General features: G+C 40.3%; 1 protein-coding gene across 4 annotated transcripts in view; it reads right to left on the bottom strand.

Moving 5' to 3' along the window:
* The window catches only part of slc45a4a (solute carrier family 45 member 4a), a 188,241-nt gene that overhangs the window by 134,809 nt on the left and 31,485 nt on the right, over positions 1–21,947 (bottom strand). For 3 of the 4 annotated variants that reach the window (XM_083926122.1, XM_083926123.1, XM_083926124.1), the window contains exons 4-16: positions 14,881–15,069; positions 10,504–10,683; positions 10,137–10,327; positions 9,849–10,035; positions 8,887–9,345; positions 8,459–8,730; positions 8,176–8,337; positions 7,683–7,782; positions 7,510–7,590; positions 7,297–7,427; positions 7,026–7,094; positions 6,764–6,918; positions 1,550–6,346 (exon numbers count right to left, since the gene is read on the bottom strand). In XM_083926122.1, the coding sequence (XP_083782248.1) occupies positions 6,166–6,346; positions 6,764–6,918; positions 7,026–7,094; positions 7,297–7,427; positions 7,510–7,590; positions 7,683–7,782; positions 8,176–8,337; positions 8,459–8,730; positions 8,887–9,345; positions 9,849–10,035; positions 10,137–10,327; positions 10,504–10,683; positions 14,881–15,069 (2,357 nt within the window). In that variant the 3' untranslated portion in view covers positions 1,550–6,165. Of the gene's footprint in view, positions 1–1,549; positions 6,347–6,763; positions 6,919–7,025; positions 7,095–7,296; positions 7,428–7,509; positions 7,591–7,682; positions 7,783–8,175; positions 8,338–8,458; positions 8,731–8,886; positions 9,346–9,848; positions 10,036–10,136; positions 10,328–10,503; positions 10,684–14,880; positions 15,070–21,947 lie in introns of those variants that run through there. The other variant, XR_014593462.1, reaches the window with a different exon arrangement.

Here is a 21,947-nt window from a genome sequence, read left to right as displayed (position 1 = left end):
AAACTCTCCATAGATGTAAGTTAAAGAGTTTATTACCCGCAATGCTGAAAACATCACAACAAACTCATTTTGTTTATATTAATGAAGGCACTGTTCTATCCCTGATTAAATTAAGGCGTTTAATATAACGTTTTTTTAAAGGTGTTTCTTTCCTGCACCAAATGTATCTACACCAAAATCCATTAAACATAGATCCTGTAGAGTGCCAACACTCAAACCTGACCAGATATTTTTTAAGAAATGAAAGGATAACTGTCAGAAATGTTACTGACATCCACTGTATTTCTGGTTTAATCTTTCATATAAACCCAAAAAAGAAAAGAGAAAAAGAAAGGATCAACGTAAACACATACAATGTGAACTTAAATTTGTATTTTTTAGGACGAAACTGTACATCTATATTTAATTTTCTTGAAATGTTTTTCTCCTTTGTGTCTCTCTAAATGACACATTTATATCCGCAGTTTGTGGGTATGACTTTTTATATCTACTGCAACATTTGAAAGGTCCCATATTATGCTAATTTTCTGGTTCACACTTGTATTTTAGGTTTATACTAGAACATGTTTACATGATTTGTTCAAAAAACACATTATTTTATCATACTTCCCGTCTGAATATATCTGTGTATGGTATGTAGTCCCTCCTTGTTCTCGTGTTTTGAAAGGTTAAATAATGAAAGGAGTCGTTGTTGGTTTAATTCTGAACAGATTTTAAAGGTGCGTTCCATACAGTGTTCATCCAGAGTCCTACATATGAAGGCTCAAGCATATTTACAGAACATAGAGATATATACAGTCTTTATATAGAAAACAGAACTACTAACAAAAATAATCATCTTTTTTTATAGCAGCAAAAAAGAAGAAACTAAAAGAGAAATATGTATATTTACAATTTTTTTTTCAAATGACAAGGCATATTATACGTATATAGTACACTGCGCATACTTGCTTTCCCATTCTTTAAGTATTCTTCTTGATTTAATCTCTGTGAGGATCAAAGTATATAGGCATCTTTCTCCTGCGTCATTATTACACAGTTTAGAGGCAGAGCCACACACACACACACACGCACACACACACACGCACGCACGCACGCACGCACGCACGCACACACACACACAGACACACACACACACACACACACACACACACACACACACACACACACGCACGCACGCACGCACGCACACACACACGCACACACACACAGACACACACACACACACACACACACACACACACACACACGCACGCACGCACGCACGCACACACACACGCACACACACACAGACACACACACACACACACACACACACACACACAGAGTCTGGCCAGGTTGGACTAACTGCATGGCCGCCACGCTGCTGCTACTGACAGCTTCTGGCTGGGAGGAACATGAAACAGCATCACCACGTCGCCACATTCATTCACTGATCAGGAAGGTGGAGCCAACATGGCTGCCACTGAAAAAGTGCAAAGGCCAAACTCTTGTGTGTGGCTCTGCCTGTAAAGTCAAACAGAAACAAAAAAGAAGAGACAATTTCTAGAGTTGAGTTAAAACACCAGAACGGAGACGATAAAGACTCGTAAATAACCTCCGGTATTGCAGCCATCGATTCCAGAGTTAAGTGTAAACCAGGTGATTGCAAAGAACAGAGAACCCATAATAAACACTGAGATGACATTTTTAACACACACACACACACACACACACACACACTCACACTCACACTCACACTCACACTCACACTCACACTCACACTCACACTCACACTCACACTCACACTCACACACTCACACACACACTCACACACACACACACACACACACACACACACACACACACACACACACACACACACACACACACACACACACACACACACACACACACACACACACACACACACACACACCTCCTCCAACTTCTCCCGTAACAGCAAATAGAACAGCTTTAACTGATTATTTTGGAATCTAAGTGAAAAGTGTCTTTAATAGACAAGAAAGCTCAAAAAAATAAATATCATCAGTTATTTTTTTCTCTCTCTTCCTTTTGCAAAACACTTCTACTGTTTTTCTTTTAACTTATTATGTGCAAGTTCTGTGCAACCCCCCAGCTTGTTAAACATCAAAACAAAATGGTGAAATCGCTTCACATTCATTGACTTTGTTTTCAAACATTTAAGTCACAAGATGGAATCAAAAGGTAAGAACTCAATCTCCCAGCAGGCCTTGCTGCCGTCTGAACATTCCAGAGTCTGCGGTAAATAAAAGGCTTGGGACATTAGGAATAAAAATAATGATTCAAAGACTTCCCACTGCAATGGAACAGAAACACCCTAGTTGCACTTCAAGTATTCGAGGCCTGGACTACACTTTTAAGGAGCGTTGCTCGTGGACGACACGCGTCTCACCTTCCATCCACATGCATGTCGTGTTGAAAAGCAACAAGAAGTGTGCCATCTGAAACTTTACGCATAAATGTGCAAAAAAAACTTTTTTTAGAAAGTCACATGCTTCTTGAGCGTTTACTGACCCAGACGAGCACAATGCTTCAGCTTAAAGAGTACGTGTTGGTTTTTTCTTTACACATTTAAGTTCAAATGAAAAGACACAAACATCCAGCCATGCATTAGAAAATACATCCCTGACCTATAAGGACAATAAAGAAAAGAGCTTGAGTGATTTGTACAGAGTCATACTTTGGTGTTCTACACATGCATATTGCTGTTGTCACATGCAAACCTCCGAAACCCAAAGTTTTTTTGTTTGTTTTTTCATCTTCATGTTGCCATTAGCTGAAGCTGTCTATTAGTGGATTCAGAATGTTTTATTGCCCTAGTTGTTACAGAAGCCATTCAAATCTCTGGCATCTGTACCTCTTTGTCTTTTGTCATCGTCCCATCCCTGCTTTTTTTTCTTTTTCGTCCCAGCACCACAACCAGAGCAAAAATATCTACTCTGCTCTGAGACCGACTGAATGTACCTGAAAGTCTGGAAGGAATCTATTCTGTTAGAAACTCTGCACCAACACCTATGAACGTGAAAAAATAACAACAACCGCATCATCATCAGTGAGTGAATCCTCTTCTAAAAAACAAAACATAAGCTTCTCTGTTAAATGCTGTAATACACACTAAAATAAAATTTTCGAAATAAAACTTTCATCAGTAAACCTACTTAAATCCACAGCCTTTCACCCTCACAGATGCAGGGAAAAAACACCCGGATTTTACCACCACAAACAACCCCGCACAGCCCCCACACAACCCTCACACACCGCCTCTCCCTGGCTGATTGACAGAGGCTGTTATTGCAACAAAAGATCTGATTTGTCAGAAAATGAAAGACACAATAAAATCTTAAACCTTTCATTTTGTCTTTCTTACGCCAAGTTTTTTTTTTTTTTAAATTGTCCAGCATCATCAGCTAATGAAACATTCCAAGATTATTTAACCTCATCGATCCACACTCAGTATTATTCACTATCAATATGGGTTTAGTTTAATGTATACAACTCGCATGTGTTTTTAATGAAGTATATTTCGGTGTAGCCCATTAGTACGGAAGCAGAGAACAGCCGTGCTTGTTTTTTTTTTAATGCCGTTATGTTATTGTCATCTCAAGAAAATGGGCTTATCTGGCTTTGTTATAAACAAAAGACATATTATTGCTTAACATGCTGTCATGCGCTGCACTCAGCTGTCACTCAGCTGTCACTCGCATCTCCGTGGTCAAATCAGCTGACAGTGACTGATGAATTATTATAGATCATAATTTAATATCTCCAAATTAATAAAGTAAAAAGGCTTGATTTTGTGTCTGTATGAAATCAGAGAAGTCTTCAACTCAATATCAGTCATTGTCAGGAACTATTCTCTATTCAGGATCTAACATTAAAACCCAAAAATAAGAAAGACATTTCTCTTTTCCAGATAACAACATAATTAACCTTTGATTTCAAGATAACAGCATTTAAAAATAATACCAAGCACTGCTGTTCTTGGCTTCAGCACATTAGTCTCGTCACTGTGTATAAGTGTTAACGATGAAGTAAAGCTAAACTCAACAGTTTTACTTCCTCATCCACTGTCACACTTGCTGCTGCTTACCCTCTTGAGGTGCAGCATGGACTGTCACAGACATCTCTTACGACACTTTTAATGAAACTGAAGCAGTTCAGGCTCCAGGCTTTTGGTGGTACATTTTTCTTGTAATTTTGTAAATTATCCTTAATATTTTGCAGATTTTCAGGAGGCAAATTTGCATTTCCATCAGTTAAGGTGTCGTTTTCAAGACTGGCAATTTGAGTTTGCAAGGACTCTCGGAAAAAAATGTGATCTCTGCCTTGATTTTCTTATTTTGGTTAATCAATATGTACTCCAAATGTGAATTTGGCTTCAGTTTAGCGAATTAAAGTTTAAACATTTAAAAGAATAGTTTTCCATTTTGAGAAATAGGCAGATGAGAAGTTTGTAATGTTTGTAATGTCTAAAATGTCTAAAAAATGTCTGTAAGATGATTTTTTTTTTCATATTTATTAAAGTGAAACTGTTTCTCCAGTCCTTCTTTCATCCCTCTATATTCTTCTAAATATCTGTTCAGCATAGAACACACAGATGTACTGAGCATCTAAAACACTATTATATAGTTATATTTGGCTCAGTACATTGGAACCAAGACACCTAAACCAGGGCTGAGGCTTAAGCAACAAGCCTAACCCTGTTATTAAAGGCTACTAGCTCTCAACACTAGAGGAATTTATTTAGCCTGTCTTACATTATATACTTTTTCTTTCTATATATCCAGGATCCGTCCTAATATTCTTGTGTCCCATTGACGATTACTGGTGGAGTCACTGGATCCACTGGAGCAGCAGAAGCTCCGTCCTGCTGCTGTCCTAATACGAACGAATCCAAGAGGATTTCAGAACGAGGCTTTTCTAACTCAATGCTATTTAACACTCTTTCAAACAATGGCTCAGCTATTAGTGCAGTCAGTGACAAACATTGTGTTAACCGCATTTTCTAAAAAAGAAAAAGAAATATGCAAGAAAGTAGAGAGAGAGAGAGAACAACTCTACATCTCTCTTCTGTTCTCCCTCTGGTGTTTGGTTTGTCTCTTCTCTGCTCCTCCTCTCCCCTAACATGCAGCATGTAGGTTAGTCAAGATTATTTAAAACAAAACAAAAGCATTCTGGGCCCTCAATAGAAATCAAGAAAATAATATTTGGGATTGTAATGCCCTGTGTGCTGTACATATTGCATCTGCGCTCTTTCTTTCCTGGAATCTCACTCAATACAAAAAAAGGGCCAAAAAAATCAATCTGGGGACCCACGATCAATCATATTTCCCAAAGACCCAGGCTTCGGGCTCTTAGCTTCAGAAATTCCACTTCCAAAAGTCTCAAGAGTCTTAAAGCTTCTGCAGCAGAGTGCTGTAAAAGTCCCGCAAATCCGAGTGTGTTATTGGGTTTATTTTGGTGAAAACGTCAGTAGACACACACACACACACACACTCGCGACGATCTCGTCGGTTTTATCTTAGCAAAGATTCGAGCAGGCCGAATCCACAGCGAGGAAGAACAATTTTCAGCATTTTTGAATGATTGCAGCTTCGAGGACTAATGTTCATCATGTGTTCATTCGATTCTGTTGACCCCCACACGAGGAGGTGTGTGTGCGTGTATGTATATATGTATGTGCACGAGTCCCCTGAAGTTTCCCGTCCAGGTGGCTGCTCAGTAGCACCTCCTAGAGCCCCTGAGAGACAACCACTCCTTAAAACCTTGAGCAATGGATCACTCACTTCTGGGCGACCCATTCGGATCGGTCAAATGTCTGTGAGGTCTAAGTGGAAGGAATTTCTGTGATGGATGAAACAGCCCTGGGACCAGAATACTTTTTTTTTTAGTAGGGTAAGTTGGTCTGATGTTACACTGGTCCCACGTCAGACTGAGTTGTTGTCATCAGAAAAAAAAATGCCTGTAAAAGCAGGCGCCAATACTGGACACATGCCAACTGTCCTTCACTCTCTTCAATGCATCTGTAAAACTCAAGCATGACGATGACGGCGATCTCCTTAAGTCTTTCCATCAGCAACTAGTTTGAAAGTGAATTTAGATGTTCCCGCAGCCATGTGTCCGCCAACTTAGGCCAACCAATCAAAGAGCAGACTCATTCTCCGTGTGACAGGAAATGGTGGTGGTGGTAGTGGCCTTGCCCTTCTTGTTGAGTTTCAGAAAGCTGGGTTTCTCTGTCACCACGGTAACCGCCACTTCATTGCTTTTGGGATTTTCCAGCTTCGTCAAGGACCTTTTGGAAGCTTTGGCTGATTCCCCATCTCTGTCAATCATAATTAAAGTCACGACTGTTAGTACTGTATGTTGGGCTTAAAGTAATAATAAATAAATACATAGATATAAAACAATTATATAGAAGAAATTATACAAACTATTGTTCAGCCCTATTGAATTGTATGTGCTGGGGGTTCCTGTCTTGCCAAGAGCCAGAGGACAGTTAGCTTAACTTAGCATAAATACTGGAACCAGGAGCAACAACTGAGCTTTAAAGGTGCAAGTAGGTGGTTTTTGTTACCTTTGGACAGCCAGGCTAACAGTTTCCCCCTGTTTCCAGTCTTTGTGCTAAGCTAAGCTAACCAGCTGCTGGCTTCATATTTACCGTGGCATGAAAGTGAATAAGTGTATTTCCTATCATTTCAAACTATTCCCGCAAATGACAAAGACCAGGTGGTTTTCTCACCCGTTGTTTGGCTTCGGGTACATGACCAGGAAGAGTGCGGTCAAGAATCCGAGGAAGGAGCCCCCAGAGGCCACCATGGGAATGACACGGACGCTGCCAACAGCCTCCACCACAGCTCCCAGAGCGGAGGCCACCAAGATCTGACTGATGTACACCTGCAAAATTACAAATGATTAAATAACATCACAGCCGTTTCAGCACACTACAGCACACATGCGACTATACGGCACAAAGATTTCATGAAGACAATATGAACACTCACCTGACAGGATAAGATAGCACAGTCGATGCCAAAGCCTCTGCGGGAGTTACCAGGGCTGTGTCTTATGTACTGCAGGAGGAAGAGAGAGTTACAGATAATGAAAGATAGAAAAAATGCTTTTCACATACAATATTACAGCAGCAATACCACCGGACTTATCTACATGGGACAGTACACATTAACTGTGTGAGATCAAATGTCCATGTGTAGCCCCTGGGCATGTTGATATTACATTTAAACAAACAAACAAGGATCCTGCATATGTCTGTACCTCTTTCATTTCGTGATACTGTCCCAGCAGAGCATAAGGACAGTAGGAGATACTCATGGAGATGATGCCCATGCTGCTGATCATCACCATGGAAACATACACGTTAGGGAAGATTGCCATGACAGCAGTTCCTACAGAGGAAAAAGAAGAAATACTTTTCAAACAGCTCACATTTATTTTTGTTCTACTCTATTCCTGCACTGTGGTTCGTACCTATAGAGAACGCAAGTGTCCCCATGATGTAGATGACCTTAATGCTCAGGTCAAAGTTGTCAAGGTACTTCTGAAGGATAGCTGGAAAAGAAAGATTGGTTTATATATTTATTTTTATTTTTATTAGCAATTAAATGTGTGACAATGGGCGTTCATTTATGCTTGTGTGTTACCTGAGCATGTAGCAGCAGTCATGGCATATATAACCAGTCCCCAACATCCCATCTGAACTCCTTTGTGATAATCCTCTAACAAAGTAGAGTTAAGAGGAGCCTGAGAGAGAGAGAGAGACAGAGAGAGACAGAGAGAGACAGAGAGAGACAGAAAACAGGCTTAGTTTTCATTATTTTTCTCATATTGTCTGTTTGAATACACCTTTATTCACTGTAATAGCACTGTTTTTAGTAAAGTTGCGAAATCACAATTGTACAGATGTCCTGTCAGCTCGTTTAAAGGCACACTTTCTGAATACAAGCTGTGTGCATTTCTCTGTGGATTGATATTTTTACAGTATTTGTATAGCACCTCGACCTGCTTTATAATAAAAAAAACACGTAACATGTAAATCTTATTTTTGTTTTACAATATGATACCTTTAAGGCTAATTTAGGGATTTACACGTATCTATATATAAGTCTGTGTGTGTTTAGCTGCTGATTGACGTACGGTAGGATCTCCATGGTAGATAACTTGTCCCATGAAGTCGGTGAAGAAGACCGCCTCAGCAATAATGGAGAACCAGGTGAGCAGGTGACAGGCGCACAGCCGCAGCAGCTCCGGGGGCATCTTCAGCATGGAGAGCCACAGCAGCCTCACGGTGGTCTCAACCTAAAGACAGGAGACGAGATCAGACAATATCCACCCAAAAAGAGACGAGTGACAATACTGGAAAAAGAAATGACGGGGCTAGGTTGTTGTCGTAGTTACAGCTTGGTAAATTCCTCCTCACCTCTCCCTCTTCGCTCTCCGTATCCCCGCTGGAGGAGTTGGTGTTTCCGCTGCGGTGTCTGTTTCTCTGCCTGTGCCTCCTTCTGTGTCTGGCTTCCACTTCGTACAGGTCGTTCATGCTGCGAGACGGTTTGATGAGATAAGCGGCGTTGGCCCGGCGGTAGCGGTAGCGGTGGTTCCCCACTCGGCCGTAGTAGGAAAAGGTGCAGGAGGGCTGGCGGTAGAAGATGTGGCGGTGACGTGACTGCCGCATTGGGGCTCCAGTACTGGCAGCTGGAGTAAGGGACAGACTAGAGATTATAATCTTTAGAAGTTAAGTACTCTTCTTTTGGCAGGAAATTGCACAGATTATCTCCACCTTCACAAAGTAATAATTTCAGATGGATCAGTTATCTAGATTATAATGAAATATGACATGAAAATACCAACCTTTGACCATTCCTGCACGGTGTGCCTGTCCTTTAGAGCTCAGCCTGTTCGTGCTATCCCCATCAGGATTAGTCACACTGGCTAACAGCCGACCGTTCAGTGTCCGCTGTTCATTGAGCTGGTTGTTCAGCAACGCCTCCTGACCGTCGTCATTTTCCATTTCCTGTAAGAAAGCCGAGAGGCGGGAAATCCTGGGGTTGGTAGCGTTGTGTGTTTTGTGGGCGTTGCTTTGGAGAAGGTCCTGACTTCCAGCGCTGCTGCTGCGTCTGATGTTGCCAAACCGGGGTGGCGGAGTGCTGCGACTGTGGTTGAAGAAGTTACCGGACGTAGGAGGAGAGCCGTGATAGGGCGAGAGGCGGTCTGCAAAGATGGACGGCTCTAAGTGGCACAGGAACAACGCTTCGTGGTCCAGGTGGTCGAGAGTGGCATCTGCCATAGCAAGAACACTGTCACTTTTACCTGGAGACAGACGAGGAGAGGACTGATTAGGTTAGATGAGACAAATTTAGAGAAAATATTAATAGTTAGTAGAAATAATTCATTTTCTATCTCATTCAATACTGGACCTTTGGTCTAGCTGTATAAAATCTAATCTTTTTCTAGTTTGTAATTACTATAATATAATTTGCTGTCCAATTTTGTTTTCACAGTTTCAAAGCTGCTTCCAGTAAAACGTTATTGGGCGTGTGTTTTGTTTTGTATAGCTATCTCGAGGGGGGTGGGGATAAAAACCTGTAGACGTGATCTAGGTCGTCTAGAATACCACAAATATTGTCTCTTGTCAGGAAGGCACAGAGACACAGATAAGATAAGGCTCCTATGTTTTTGTAAACTATCTGCTGTAAGTAGCAGTTGTGATAAACTCTAGATTAATTCTCTAAATAACAACAACAAGAGTGGCATTTCTTCCTTTGTTATCTCTTTAAACCCAGGAAACAAAAGAACCAACAACTATTCCTTACTTCGCACGAGCTCCATCTCTAGGAAGTCCATGTCCATATCTCCACGCTCTGACAGGTCGTCTCCATAGGGGTCATAAAGGTCGTAGCTGTCCATCGTTTCATCCTCTCCAATCAGTTCCAGCTTGGGGGCGAGAAGACCAGTCCTGCCATTGGCCGATGGTTGCGGTCTGGTGCGATCTGGACTTTCCTGGTGAATGGACAGAAAATCATCAATCTTGGGGTTTTTTTTAAACTTAAATTGAATATACAGTGTACACACACACACACACACACACAAACATACTGTACCTGATCAAGCCTGTCGTGTTGAGGCGAGTACTGCTCCTCCTCGATGCTGAAGAGATGTAACACCACAGAGATGGAGAAGAGGATGGCAGCGAAGAAGAACAGGATCTGCTCCTGGGATTTGAAGATTGATCGAAGGAAGGTGTGCGTCCAGTCTAAACCCCCGAGGGCGTAGCCGACCGCACCACCAAGACCTGCGCACATGGACAAAGGTTTATATTTACAAAAGAGAAATAAGCAGAGAAGGATCTCATTTTTTCTCTCAGTGCGGTTATTGGCACCACCACTAATTAGATTACAAAGCATATTTATGTGCCATGTTAAAATCCTGTGAAAGTTATACTGTATGTGTGTCAGACGTCCGAGGTACCTGCTGAGGCGGCGTGGATGTTGAGCGCCATGTCTTGTTCCTCCGTGTCCGCCACGTCTAGCAGGTAGGCTCTGATTGGTCCCTCTGTAGCGTCCGCACAAAAGTCCAACACCACCACCCCCAGCACAGTAAGAACAATTCCTATTGGTTGTCTCCCTTGCTCGTCACCCATCGACAAACCTAATGGAAAGACACGAATAAAAAAATAGTTTGTTGTGTTATACAACGAACAAACCAACAATGACATCTGTTTGTTTTTTCAAACAGATAACAGAACGAATAAAAATCAACAACAATGAAATAAAAGTCATAATTACAGCACATGGATTATAAAAAATACATACATGTACAAATTAATGTTAAACTAGGAAATAAAATCACTCTCTACATCCACACAAACATCTGGAATTGTTACACTGATGTGACCCTGGTCAGAGCTGCACATGTGATCAATAGCTGATTAGTGCATTGCAACACAAATACAAAGACACACAAAAGTGGGTCACCACAGATTTCCCATATTGCTTTGCATGATGTGTGTGTGACCTTGTGTGTCTCATTATACTTGTGACCTGGCCCTTCCCTCAAGCTGCTCAATGTGTGTGAAACTGTATGAATGCATGAAAACAACACAAAGCGACATGGGAAAGCTCCACGAAAATGTGCATATATTGTGTGCGTGTGTGTGTGTGCGTGTGTGTGTGTGTGTGTGTCTGTGTGTGTGTGTGTGTGTGTGTGAGAGAGAGAGGGAGAGAGCGAAAAAAAACGAGGAAAAAAGAGCAGTGTGACGCAGCATGACTTTACAAACTGAAATCCATTAACATTGGGGAAAACACGTTCACAACAGCAGAGTGTGCACGTGCGTGTGCATGTGCGTCTGAGTGTGCATGTGGGACAATAGAGTGGCACTACACGCTAGCCGGGCAGACAGACAGGAAGTGAATTGTGATTGGTGGAAAGGGGGAAGCAAACAGGAAGCATTTCCCTGTGAACTGCCTGCTCCTGTGTTCCCATGTCAACACACACACACACACACACACAGGTTACTACAGTTTTCCCATGTCACCCTGTGTTGTTCACACACATTCATATTTTCACAAACATGGAAATGTACACTTTCTCTCTCTTATTCTCTGATTTCTCCCACACAGATACAGGTCACTGGTCTTTTCCCATGTCAACCCTGCTGGCAAGGTACGCGCGCGCGCGCGTACCTTGCCAGCAGACACACACACACACACACACACACACACACACACACACACACACACACACACACACACACACACACACACACACACACACACACACACACACACACACACACACACACACACACACACACACACACACACACACACACACACACACACACACACACACACACACACACACACACACACACACACACACACACACACACACACACACACACACACACACACACACACACACACACACACACACACACACACACCGGTGCCCTAAAACGACCTGAGTGCCAACCTCTGTGCAGAAGAATGGAGGTAGTACAGAATAGAATTGAATAGGACAGAAAATAATCTGCTGACAGAAAACAGTTCACACAGCTCTCGTTCCTGATATTTATAACTCCTTTGACAATTAATTTCACTTTGTTCTATTTAGAGATATTTAAAAAGGCCCCGTTGGCTGTTGTTGCACTGTACATTTTTCGACATGTACACTTTTATTATAATCATTATTATAATATGTGGGTTGGATGCACCAATACAGGACTTTAGGACCCGATAACAATAACCTGCTGCTGTAGGAAATACTAAGGAGATAACTGATAACATTAAACTTGGTATTGCAAATACACCTTTTAGATTTACCGGTATATTTTCCCAGTGTCAGTATTTTTCTTGCTTTAGCAGATGCATGAATATCATTCAGGGACTGAAGCTGATGCTGTCTTATGGTGAGGAGATGTTTATTCAATCTCTGCTTGAAGGCATGAGTACTACTTGATGTGATGTGTCTGACGAAGGCGGGGGAAGGCTGTTCCATGTTGTTACAGTAGAGCGGAGAAAGCTTCTGTCAAGGCCTTTAATGCGATCCTCGGGGAGTAACAAAGCATGGCTTGGTGGTAACCACGGGCTGATTAGACCTTTGACATGAGAGGAGGGTAGCAGTGCTTCAGGTCTGTATATACTGAATATATATATATACTAGTAGTTACTGTGTCTTTTTCTCTCGCCTTTTTCTCTTATAAAGTCCTAACAGGCAGTGAAAAAATTGCCTGCCTGTGACATTATCATACTTGCCATGTTTGTTCATTCTGCTTTATTAAGGAAATGATCCTCATTACAAGATGTGATCATCCTCAATTAAGTTATGTGAACAATGAGAATAATTCTCCACCATATCAGTCACTGACATTCAGAACACCTGGGCTCTTAATGGATAACCGAGCACAAGAGTGCTGTACACCAATTAATCAGTAATAATGTATACTCTAAAAAAAGTGGCGTGGTTGGCTTCCTGTTGCCTGATTAAATACGCAAGACAAATTCAGAGATAAAAAGCAGATTCATTTTTTACTATGCAACTCATTCCATCTACATTTAATGGGCCTGACCTGGATTTGTTGAAACATGATTAATTCAAGTGTTAAATCTGGTTTTAAAACTGAATTGAATGGGCAACTCTTTTGAAACACGGACAGTCAACATATAACCAACTGGACCACAACCTACAGTGGCAGGTCAATACTATAAAGACTAAAACCTGTGTGGTGAGAGTAGTCAGTTGTTATTTTTGTGTTATTGTGTAATACAAATGGTGAATTTCAGAGTTCATGTGTACCCAAACGGCTGGTAATCAGTTTTTTTCACCATCAACAAATTCAATGATGCTTAAATGACAGTGTGAGGTGTTTACGTGTGTATACATAAGGTATGGTTTATGACATCAAAACAGGAACTCCAGTGATGCAATTCAGCCAAAGATCAATATCTGTGTAGCATGATTGACACCTGATCAATTTGATTGATTGGATTGGTTGAATGTGTCCTTGGAATGACATCTGGACGACGGGATAAGCTGAGACCCAGTCTCTGTACTCTGTTCAGCAGGAAAAAGCTTTTGCACGTGATGCTGAAAGATGATGTGCTGTTGTTTTATTTCCTCTGTGGCACAAGTGCACGCTGGGTAAAACAACTGCATCTCCCAGTTGGGGGTTTAATTCCCACTAGGGCTGTGATAGTCTCAGGTGATTTAGATAACAGCGTTTAGAACAGGGCACAAAGTAAACTGTATTTTCTAAGGCCTTGTTGTTGTTTCTTTTGCCTGTTTTATACATGAGTTTACGTAAGGAAAGCAGTATTATAAATGTATGTATTTCATTTAATTACATATGTATGTATGTTGCGCTCCTGACATCTTGTGTTTTGTTTAAAAAAGACTGTTCTGGGGCGGCCGGTGGCTGAGTGGTAGAGCAGTTTCTCTCTGTTCGACTCCGACCTGCGGCCCTTTGCTGCATGTCTCCCCCTCTCTCTCTCACCCCATTTCCTGTCTGTGCTATGTAATATAAGGCTTTAAAAACTGCCCACAAAAACTGTTCTTATTTGAGAGGTAATAAAAGTTAAAAGCAAAAGTGAGTTAAAACCTCACAAAAATAATTTAAAGCTGCAGTCGGCAAGTCTGGCAGATCAGGTTGACTCGATCTGTAGTACACGATACAAGGCGGTAGGCTGGCTAACTTCCTCATTGTTAACAATTGCTAACGACATGTAGTGTATGTCTAGCTTGAGGCGTGTTCATGTGATATTGTATCATGCGAGGGGGGAGGAGGGGATCTGTGGCGTGTGCACGAACTGTGCCTGAGAGTCAGCTCTCCCACAGCCGTGCGCTGAGTGGACAGGATGATACGGGCACGGTCAATTTTTGCAAAACAAACAACAAGCTCTAGGTGCACTTAGAGGCACCTACATTTTTCCCTAAAGCTGGATGATTAATGTTGTTCTATCGGAGCGTAGTGTTGGTTTCAGTGAATATGATCAAAAAAATGTTGCTGACTTCAGCTTTAAGTAAAATGATAGAACTTATTTGTTGCTCACCAGTTTGCTCTCAGTTTTGAAATAGTGATGCTGTGACTGTGACTATATATGTTAATATAAAGTTTGTCTGTAATTGGATTAAAACTACCCACTTACTACGATTACTTTTCTCTCTAAATACTTGCTTTATAGTAACATTAGTTTACTTGACTAACAAAATTTCAGCAGCTGATCAAGAGGCCAGAGAGCAGAAATAAACTGATGATGGATCTCTCTCCCTCCCGGACACACATACTTAATACTTTAATTAAGTTTACACTGACACACAACATAAATATCATAAACACACACTCACCTATCAGCGATCCATTCAGAAACAGTGCCACTCCTATCAGAGTCCCTATACAGAGAGCCAGGATGAACGGCCTCCTCCTGCCCCATCGCAGAGTGCAGCGGTCGCTGGCCGAGCCGATCAGAGGAGTGAACATGAGGCCGAGGACTGGACTGAGGAACCACGTGAGACTGTAGTACTGCTCTGGAAGACCTGCACAGACAGACGGACGGACAGATATGAGTTATAGAAGGACAGAGATGTAGAGAGAAGTGTGAACTCTCACTCCGGGGATTTTCAACCCTGATGAGTGCGATAACCGGTAAATTCCAGAGATTTTGATCATGGTGTTCTTCGGTCATCCACCGGGGGGTGCAAGTATCATGCTAACTGTGGGACTGAGAAACATTGTTTTTCATTTCATTCTTTGAATAAAACTGAATTTTTTTTTATTATTGGATTCAGATCTTTATAACAAATACAAGGGTATGAATTTAATCAAGTGATTTTTCTAAATTATTTTATTTTTTATTTGTTTTATTGTTTCTCCAATAGCGACAATGCACAACACATTGACTGCACTAATTAGAGCTAAAACCTTGTTATCATGTGTAGTCACTGAGCAGTGGCCACCAGTGATTCGCAGATAGGCGTAATAAAAGAAACAAACATGATGAAAAATCAATAACTGAATAATGGTGATAAGGATGACATTTTTTGTATAGAATATTACTTAATTTATGTTTTCTACCAAAGATAACCGTCAGAATAATCTTGTTATGGGACAGCATTGTTCACGTTAATCACAGTTATGTTGATATTATCGTGCTGTTGTGATGTAACGTTTTACATAATTAATACGATTTTTATAAATGCTACTTATGCTAACAATGGAGTTGCAGCCACAGGTGAATCATACAGCAACGTAAATTGACTGTTGTGTGTTTGTGTTGTCGCCTTAGTTACTAAAGAGTTGACCTGACGCTGACTTTTTCAACCCTGTCTGCGAAAACCCAGTCAAAGGAAAAAAGGAAATAAAGCCAGGGCAACCGTATGCAACAGGAGGTTTAATCTCCGGTCTATTGAGCGTCTGTGTGACCTGGATTATCGCACAAAAGGACTGCAACAGGTTAAGGCAGAGAAAATGAACCGGAGTTTGGAGACTCGATGGTGAGGTTTCTTGGGCTTTTGTGACACAACAAAAACATCCCTAGCAGTAGTTCATCTACCAGGATTATTGTCATTATGAGCTCTTAATTGCACGAAACACATAAACACACTTGTGCTGCTGTCTTTGAAAAATACGAAAGCAAACAGCGGATGAATAAAGGTATATTTTGCTTTTTTTAACATTAAAACACTTAAAGATAATCTAGTAGAAACCCAAAATACATGTAAGTACCTGAAAATGAACAGAATATGTCTTCTTTAAAGCATTTGATGAGTATTTTAAATGTAAAATAATATCTATTTCCTCAATTTAATGGGTTGGTCTTGACCTTAACAGAGACTATGTGCATGTGACTTTGTTACTGATGACATATTTTATTATTTTGAGCCTCAACTTTCCACCGACGGAAACCAGGTGAGGATAACTAAACACACCTGTCGCATGAGAGTCTCTCAAATAAGAACAGATCGATGGAAAGAACCTTGTGTCTTTAGCTGTAAACACACACTCAAACACACACACACACACAGGATGCAGCAACATAATGGAAATAAAATGGAGTACTTTCAATAGCTTTGAATAATATCAGTCAACCTTGTACACAGAAATCTGTCACCAATCAAAAAACGTTTCTTAATTAACTTCTCACATAACCTCATAAACTTTTCCATCACACACTCGCACGCACGCACGCGCACACACACACACACACACACACACACACACACACACACACACACACACACACACACACACACACACACACACACACACACACACACACACACACACACACACACACACACACACACACACACACACACACACACACACACACACACACACACACACACACACACACACACACACACACACACACACACACACACACACACACACACACACACATTCACATCTTCACACCTTACCTACGATATATGAAAATATAGTTCTTCTAAAGACAGAAATGTATAAATATGTTGAAGCATTAAACATCTTTATCTTCCATTATCACCGTAGATATTTACATACTGCAGATGAGTTTACGAAGCTCATGTGTCTTACAGTAAGGACCATTTTGCATCCGTTTAGAAACATCATCTTTTAACAGTAAATTAGTCAAACATAATAATTATTATTTCTGAAGTAGAGAATGACTGGAAGACAAAGAAGGGGATTTAGACTAAAACAGGGCACATTCCTGACGCCATTTACTCTTTAAACTAATACTTTTTATTATTTCTAACATTTGATCAAAGTAAAAAGTGTGATTAAAATAAACATATGACAGCTGTGCCTGGATTTGGTAGAATATGTACGGACATTGCGTTTGCCTAATTTGAATCACAAGTGTCGTCAGTCAATCAGGGTCCAGTATTGCGGTTGCAGTTGTTCACCTTGTTACAGAAAAAAGAGGCTCATCGTCTTAATTCCAGCTCTCAGTCAGCATGTGGAGGTTGAAAATCTGATTGGCAGATCTGCTTATTTTATAGCTCTGATACATTCGACACCATTAACTGTGGATATGGTGTCGTTTGAAACATGCGGTATTGAAAAGTTTTGAAGTATTGATAAGTTTGACAAACTTCAATCAATCATCATTTAATGAATACTGTTATCCCTGAGTCATTACACAAAATAACATCAGATTATGCCGCTGACCATTGGCCACATGATTTCACTGAGAGGAAAAAGAGGAAGAAGAGGAGGAAGAGGAAGATGAGGAGGCAGACAGTCTTTTAGCTGAGTGAAGTCAGCTGAACAGCAGATAATTAAATCTGGACTTAATTATCGTCTCACTGTCCAACTGTTGCTAAATGCGGCCCAATAACAAAGAAGACAAATACTTTAAATTGCATTTGGTTGCCACACAATCTTCCTCATGTAGAGACAAAAGAACCAGACAGTGAACATATCTACTCATGGAGTCCGTCCCACTCTTGATAATGTGTCTGTCTGTAGTTTGAAGCTACTCCAGCCTAAGTTGGCTCTAATAATGTAAGTAGCTCTGCTTGAAAGTTTGTAAAATAAAAATTTGAAGAAAAATTAAGAAGTTTGCCTCAAAGTGCTCATCTTTTTTTTTTAGTTATTAGTTATTTGTTCACAAACTACAGCAAATCAAACAGCAGTCACTATTACATGCAACAAAGCAAACTTTTCTCCCTGTTTTCCCTCCCACCCCTGCAAAAGGGTGTTAAAACAATAAAATAAAATAAAATAAAAATAGAAAAAATAAGTAAATAAGTAAATCAATAAATTGAAAATAAAAGTGTGCATAATTTACAAATGAATGCATTCACTAATTTCACTACTAAAGAAATAAGATAATATATTTTTTATTGTCATATTTATTGCACCAGATATACTGTAGTTAAAAATTCACCAGGTTGAGGCAGTAAAAGATTTATGAACTGTCCAAAACACTTCCTGTCAGTAAAACTATACATCCAGATACATTTATTGTATTGGTGCATATAGGTGCATTTCTCATTTCTCACTTTTAAAATGGTAAAAACCCAAAGTAAGTACTTGCAAAGATAATCTGTTTAAGTGATTTCAAGCCACAATCAGCTCATGCTTTTATATCAAATGTGCAGTTATCCCAAAAGGAGGGGAGACGGATCAATATGCGGAAGATGCCACTGATATTTCACTCCTTGGTGAACAAAAAACAAAAGAGATGGAAAGATGGCGGGGAGCGAGCTGATGTCAGATAATTTGATTGAGACAACATTAGGCTCTTATACATTTAACGTGCATTTTCATATTTCTCACACAGACAGGAACATCGATAACGGAGTGCCATGATATCTAATTATCAAGAACTTATTGTAAAATGGCCTGCAGATCAGTTTCTGAATATACAGTCTGCGGTGTGTTCTGCTGACTGAGGCAGGACACCCAGTAGAAGGATGTAGAAGAACATTTGGTTGGTAAATTTAGGAAAATCGTGTGTGACAATGTCAATGGAGCCGTTTTCAGCAACACAGATCGTCTGAGAAGTTTGGGAAGGAGTTTGTTTGTTTACGAAATGCTGCTGTCATGTGAAAACCTCCCTGCTGCTGCAATCACGGTAATTTCAAGGTTTTCACCACCGTCTATGAATCATCCCGCGTTTCCCTACGGCCTGTGGACCTTTCCCAGTCCGTGACGCAGAGCCAGAAAGTCAACAACATGATTTCCGATGATAAAATTGTGCTGCATCCATTTTGCATGAGAAAAGTATGCCGTTAAGACAACCAAAGAGCTAATGGAACAATGAATAATTGTATTTAAAATTCCTTAAAATAAAAGGATGTCATCTATGAATACTTACAAATATTCTGAAAATGAATCCAAATCGTTCATTTTACAGAAACTTCCTGCAGTTACTGCCTTCACTATTTAGGTTATTCTTCATTTTGTCAGAAGGTCTGTCCAACAATTGCTTTACATTGAATATAATATGAAATATCCATAAAATGTGTCACTTAGTCAGGGATCGTCAGTTTACTCAACAATAGAAAAAAGGATTGATGTAGCATTGTGTCCCATTGGCGCTTTGCCCTCACTTGAAATTTTACAGGTCCTGCACAACTGTCGACCCCAGTGTTTCTCATGAGCGAGCCATAAACCAGGCTTGACCCCTGTCGCCGTGGTGACCAGGTCTTGGGAACCCTGTCACCACGGAGGCTCCATCACCTTAACTTCCTGGCACCTAATATGGCCGTGTCATTCACACAGGGCTTCCTGTTGTGGGGATTGTTCAAACTAAGGAAAGCTTTGTTTCTCTCCACTCGTCTGACATTTATTTTTATTCCCCCTTTCTTTCTCTCTCTTTCTCTCTCTCTCACACATACACAAAGCTATACATAAACATACCCGGAAAAATAAGACACTAGTATGCACACATATACAATAGCTTTTAAACTCAAACACAGCCATAAAGCAGGAGACAAAGCAGCAGATAAGAATCTGTCAGTCTGTAGGTTTGTCAACATCAAAACAGAAACGAGTTTCTATTATACAGTTACACACACACACACACACACACACACACACACACACACACACACACACACACACACACACACACACACACACACACACACACACACACACACACACACACACACACACACACACACACACACACACACACACACACACAACACACACACACACACACACACACACACACACACACACACACACACACACACACACACACACACACACACACACACAACACACACACACACCCACACACACACACACACACACACACCTATTTGGTAGGTGAGTCTGTCTGTCTGGGTTCCCACACACTCCTAGTACTGAGATACACACACAAACACACAGACACCACACACATACTGAAACAATTCTGAGAGAATCAAAGACGCAGGAAGTATTTCAGAAAGAGAGAGAAAATAAATGAGTTAAGAGACAGGGAGAGAGGAAAGAGAGAGAGTAGGAGTGTGAGAAAAGGATTAAGATGAAAGGAGTTTAAAAAAAGAGAGATGATAAGGTGAGAGAAGGAGGGCGGAAACGTCGAGGACAGAGAGGGAGAAAGCCAGAAGGATGGAGAGATGACGACAGAAAAAGTTCATATGTAAGCCTGCAGACAGACGGCTGTGCTTGTTGCTGATTGATCGTGGGAAAGAAAAATGTCCAATCGCCACCATCTATCATCAAAGCCTTTATTTTACTATGCACATTTCCTCCACACACGCACACACTCATACTAAATATGAAGCTCGATGTGTGACTGTTGGAGTACCAGACGACCCATTCATCTTCGACTTCTGCAAAGGCTTTTTTGTGCGTTTCTCCTCATCACGCCGGCACTCAGAACTCAGTTAAACTTCTGTGGTTATTTTCTAATCATTAAATTTTAGATTATTAGGGTTTTTTTTCAAATCTTGTGTGAAAAGACATAAAAATGAAAATGCGAAAGAACAAGAAATCCCTCAGACAAAATGCTTCAGGAGGGAAGTCACTGTCTTGTAAAAGCAAATTTGAATGGATAATAAATGGGGTAATAAATAAATAAATATATCTAAAAACTGTTTTGACATTATTTCCTGAAGCTACATAAAGCTTGGAAAAAGAAAATATAAAGTTGTTAGAAAAATGCTTCTTTGTATTCTGTTGTTCCAAAAGTGCCCTGAAAGTACATAAAAAATACAAATAGGTATTCATAAAGACGCTTAAATCTCATATTAATATATAATATTGAGGTGCATGATCAATCAACTGACTTCACATGATACTTTACACATTGTTGCCAACTTTAATGTGTGAGAGTAACGTTAAAAGTTTTAAAAGGTATAATTTTACAAATCAAAATGTCTAAAAACAGCAAAAACCTAAGTTTTATATTGGGTTGAGTTGTGTACTTAACTTATCCCAAATGTTTTCAGCAATATTCAAACCAGATAAATATGTTATTTTAATCATTTTGTTTTGGAGAAGAGGGGAAATTAGCTTATAATTACAAATAATTCATTTAAATAAAAAGGTGTCCAGCCAAATCAGATTTCCATCGGTTTTGACAGAAGTCAGGATCACAGATGACAAATGTATTTATTTTCATCCCCTGCTGAAAAATAGTTCCCTACAAATGCGAGTACAAATTTACTTTAAAAGCTTTGTGCCATGAGGGATGTATCTCTGAGATTTCTACTTCACCTCTCATGTTGATAACATTGTTGTGTTTCCATCCAGTAAACAAAACCTACTATCACTCATGTCTATATTCCTCCATCTGACCTCCCTCCAAACAAAAGTCCAATATCTCCTTCCAGCTCCGATAAACTCCAACTAAAATCAAACAATCTGACTTTTTTCTTCTCATTCTCTTCTTCCCTTCATCTCTCCCTCTCTCTGTTCCCATCCCTCCCTTTCTCACTCTCCCCTAAACACAAAACAATCCTTT

The sequence above is a fragment of the Echiichthys vipera genome, assembly GCF_963691815.1.
Source record: "Echiichthys vipera genome assembly, chromosome: 13".
Lineage (NCBI taxonomy): Eukaryota > Metazoa > Chordata > Actinopteri > Perciformes > Trachinidae > Echiichthys > Echiichthys vipera.
Note: the sequence above shows the minus strand (reverse complement) of the source record. Positions and strands in the feature narration are given on the sequence as shown.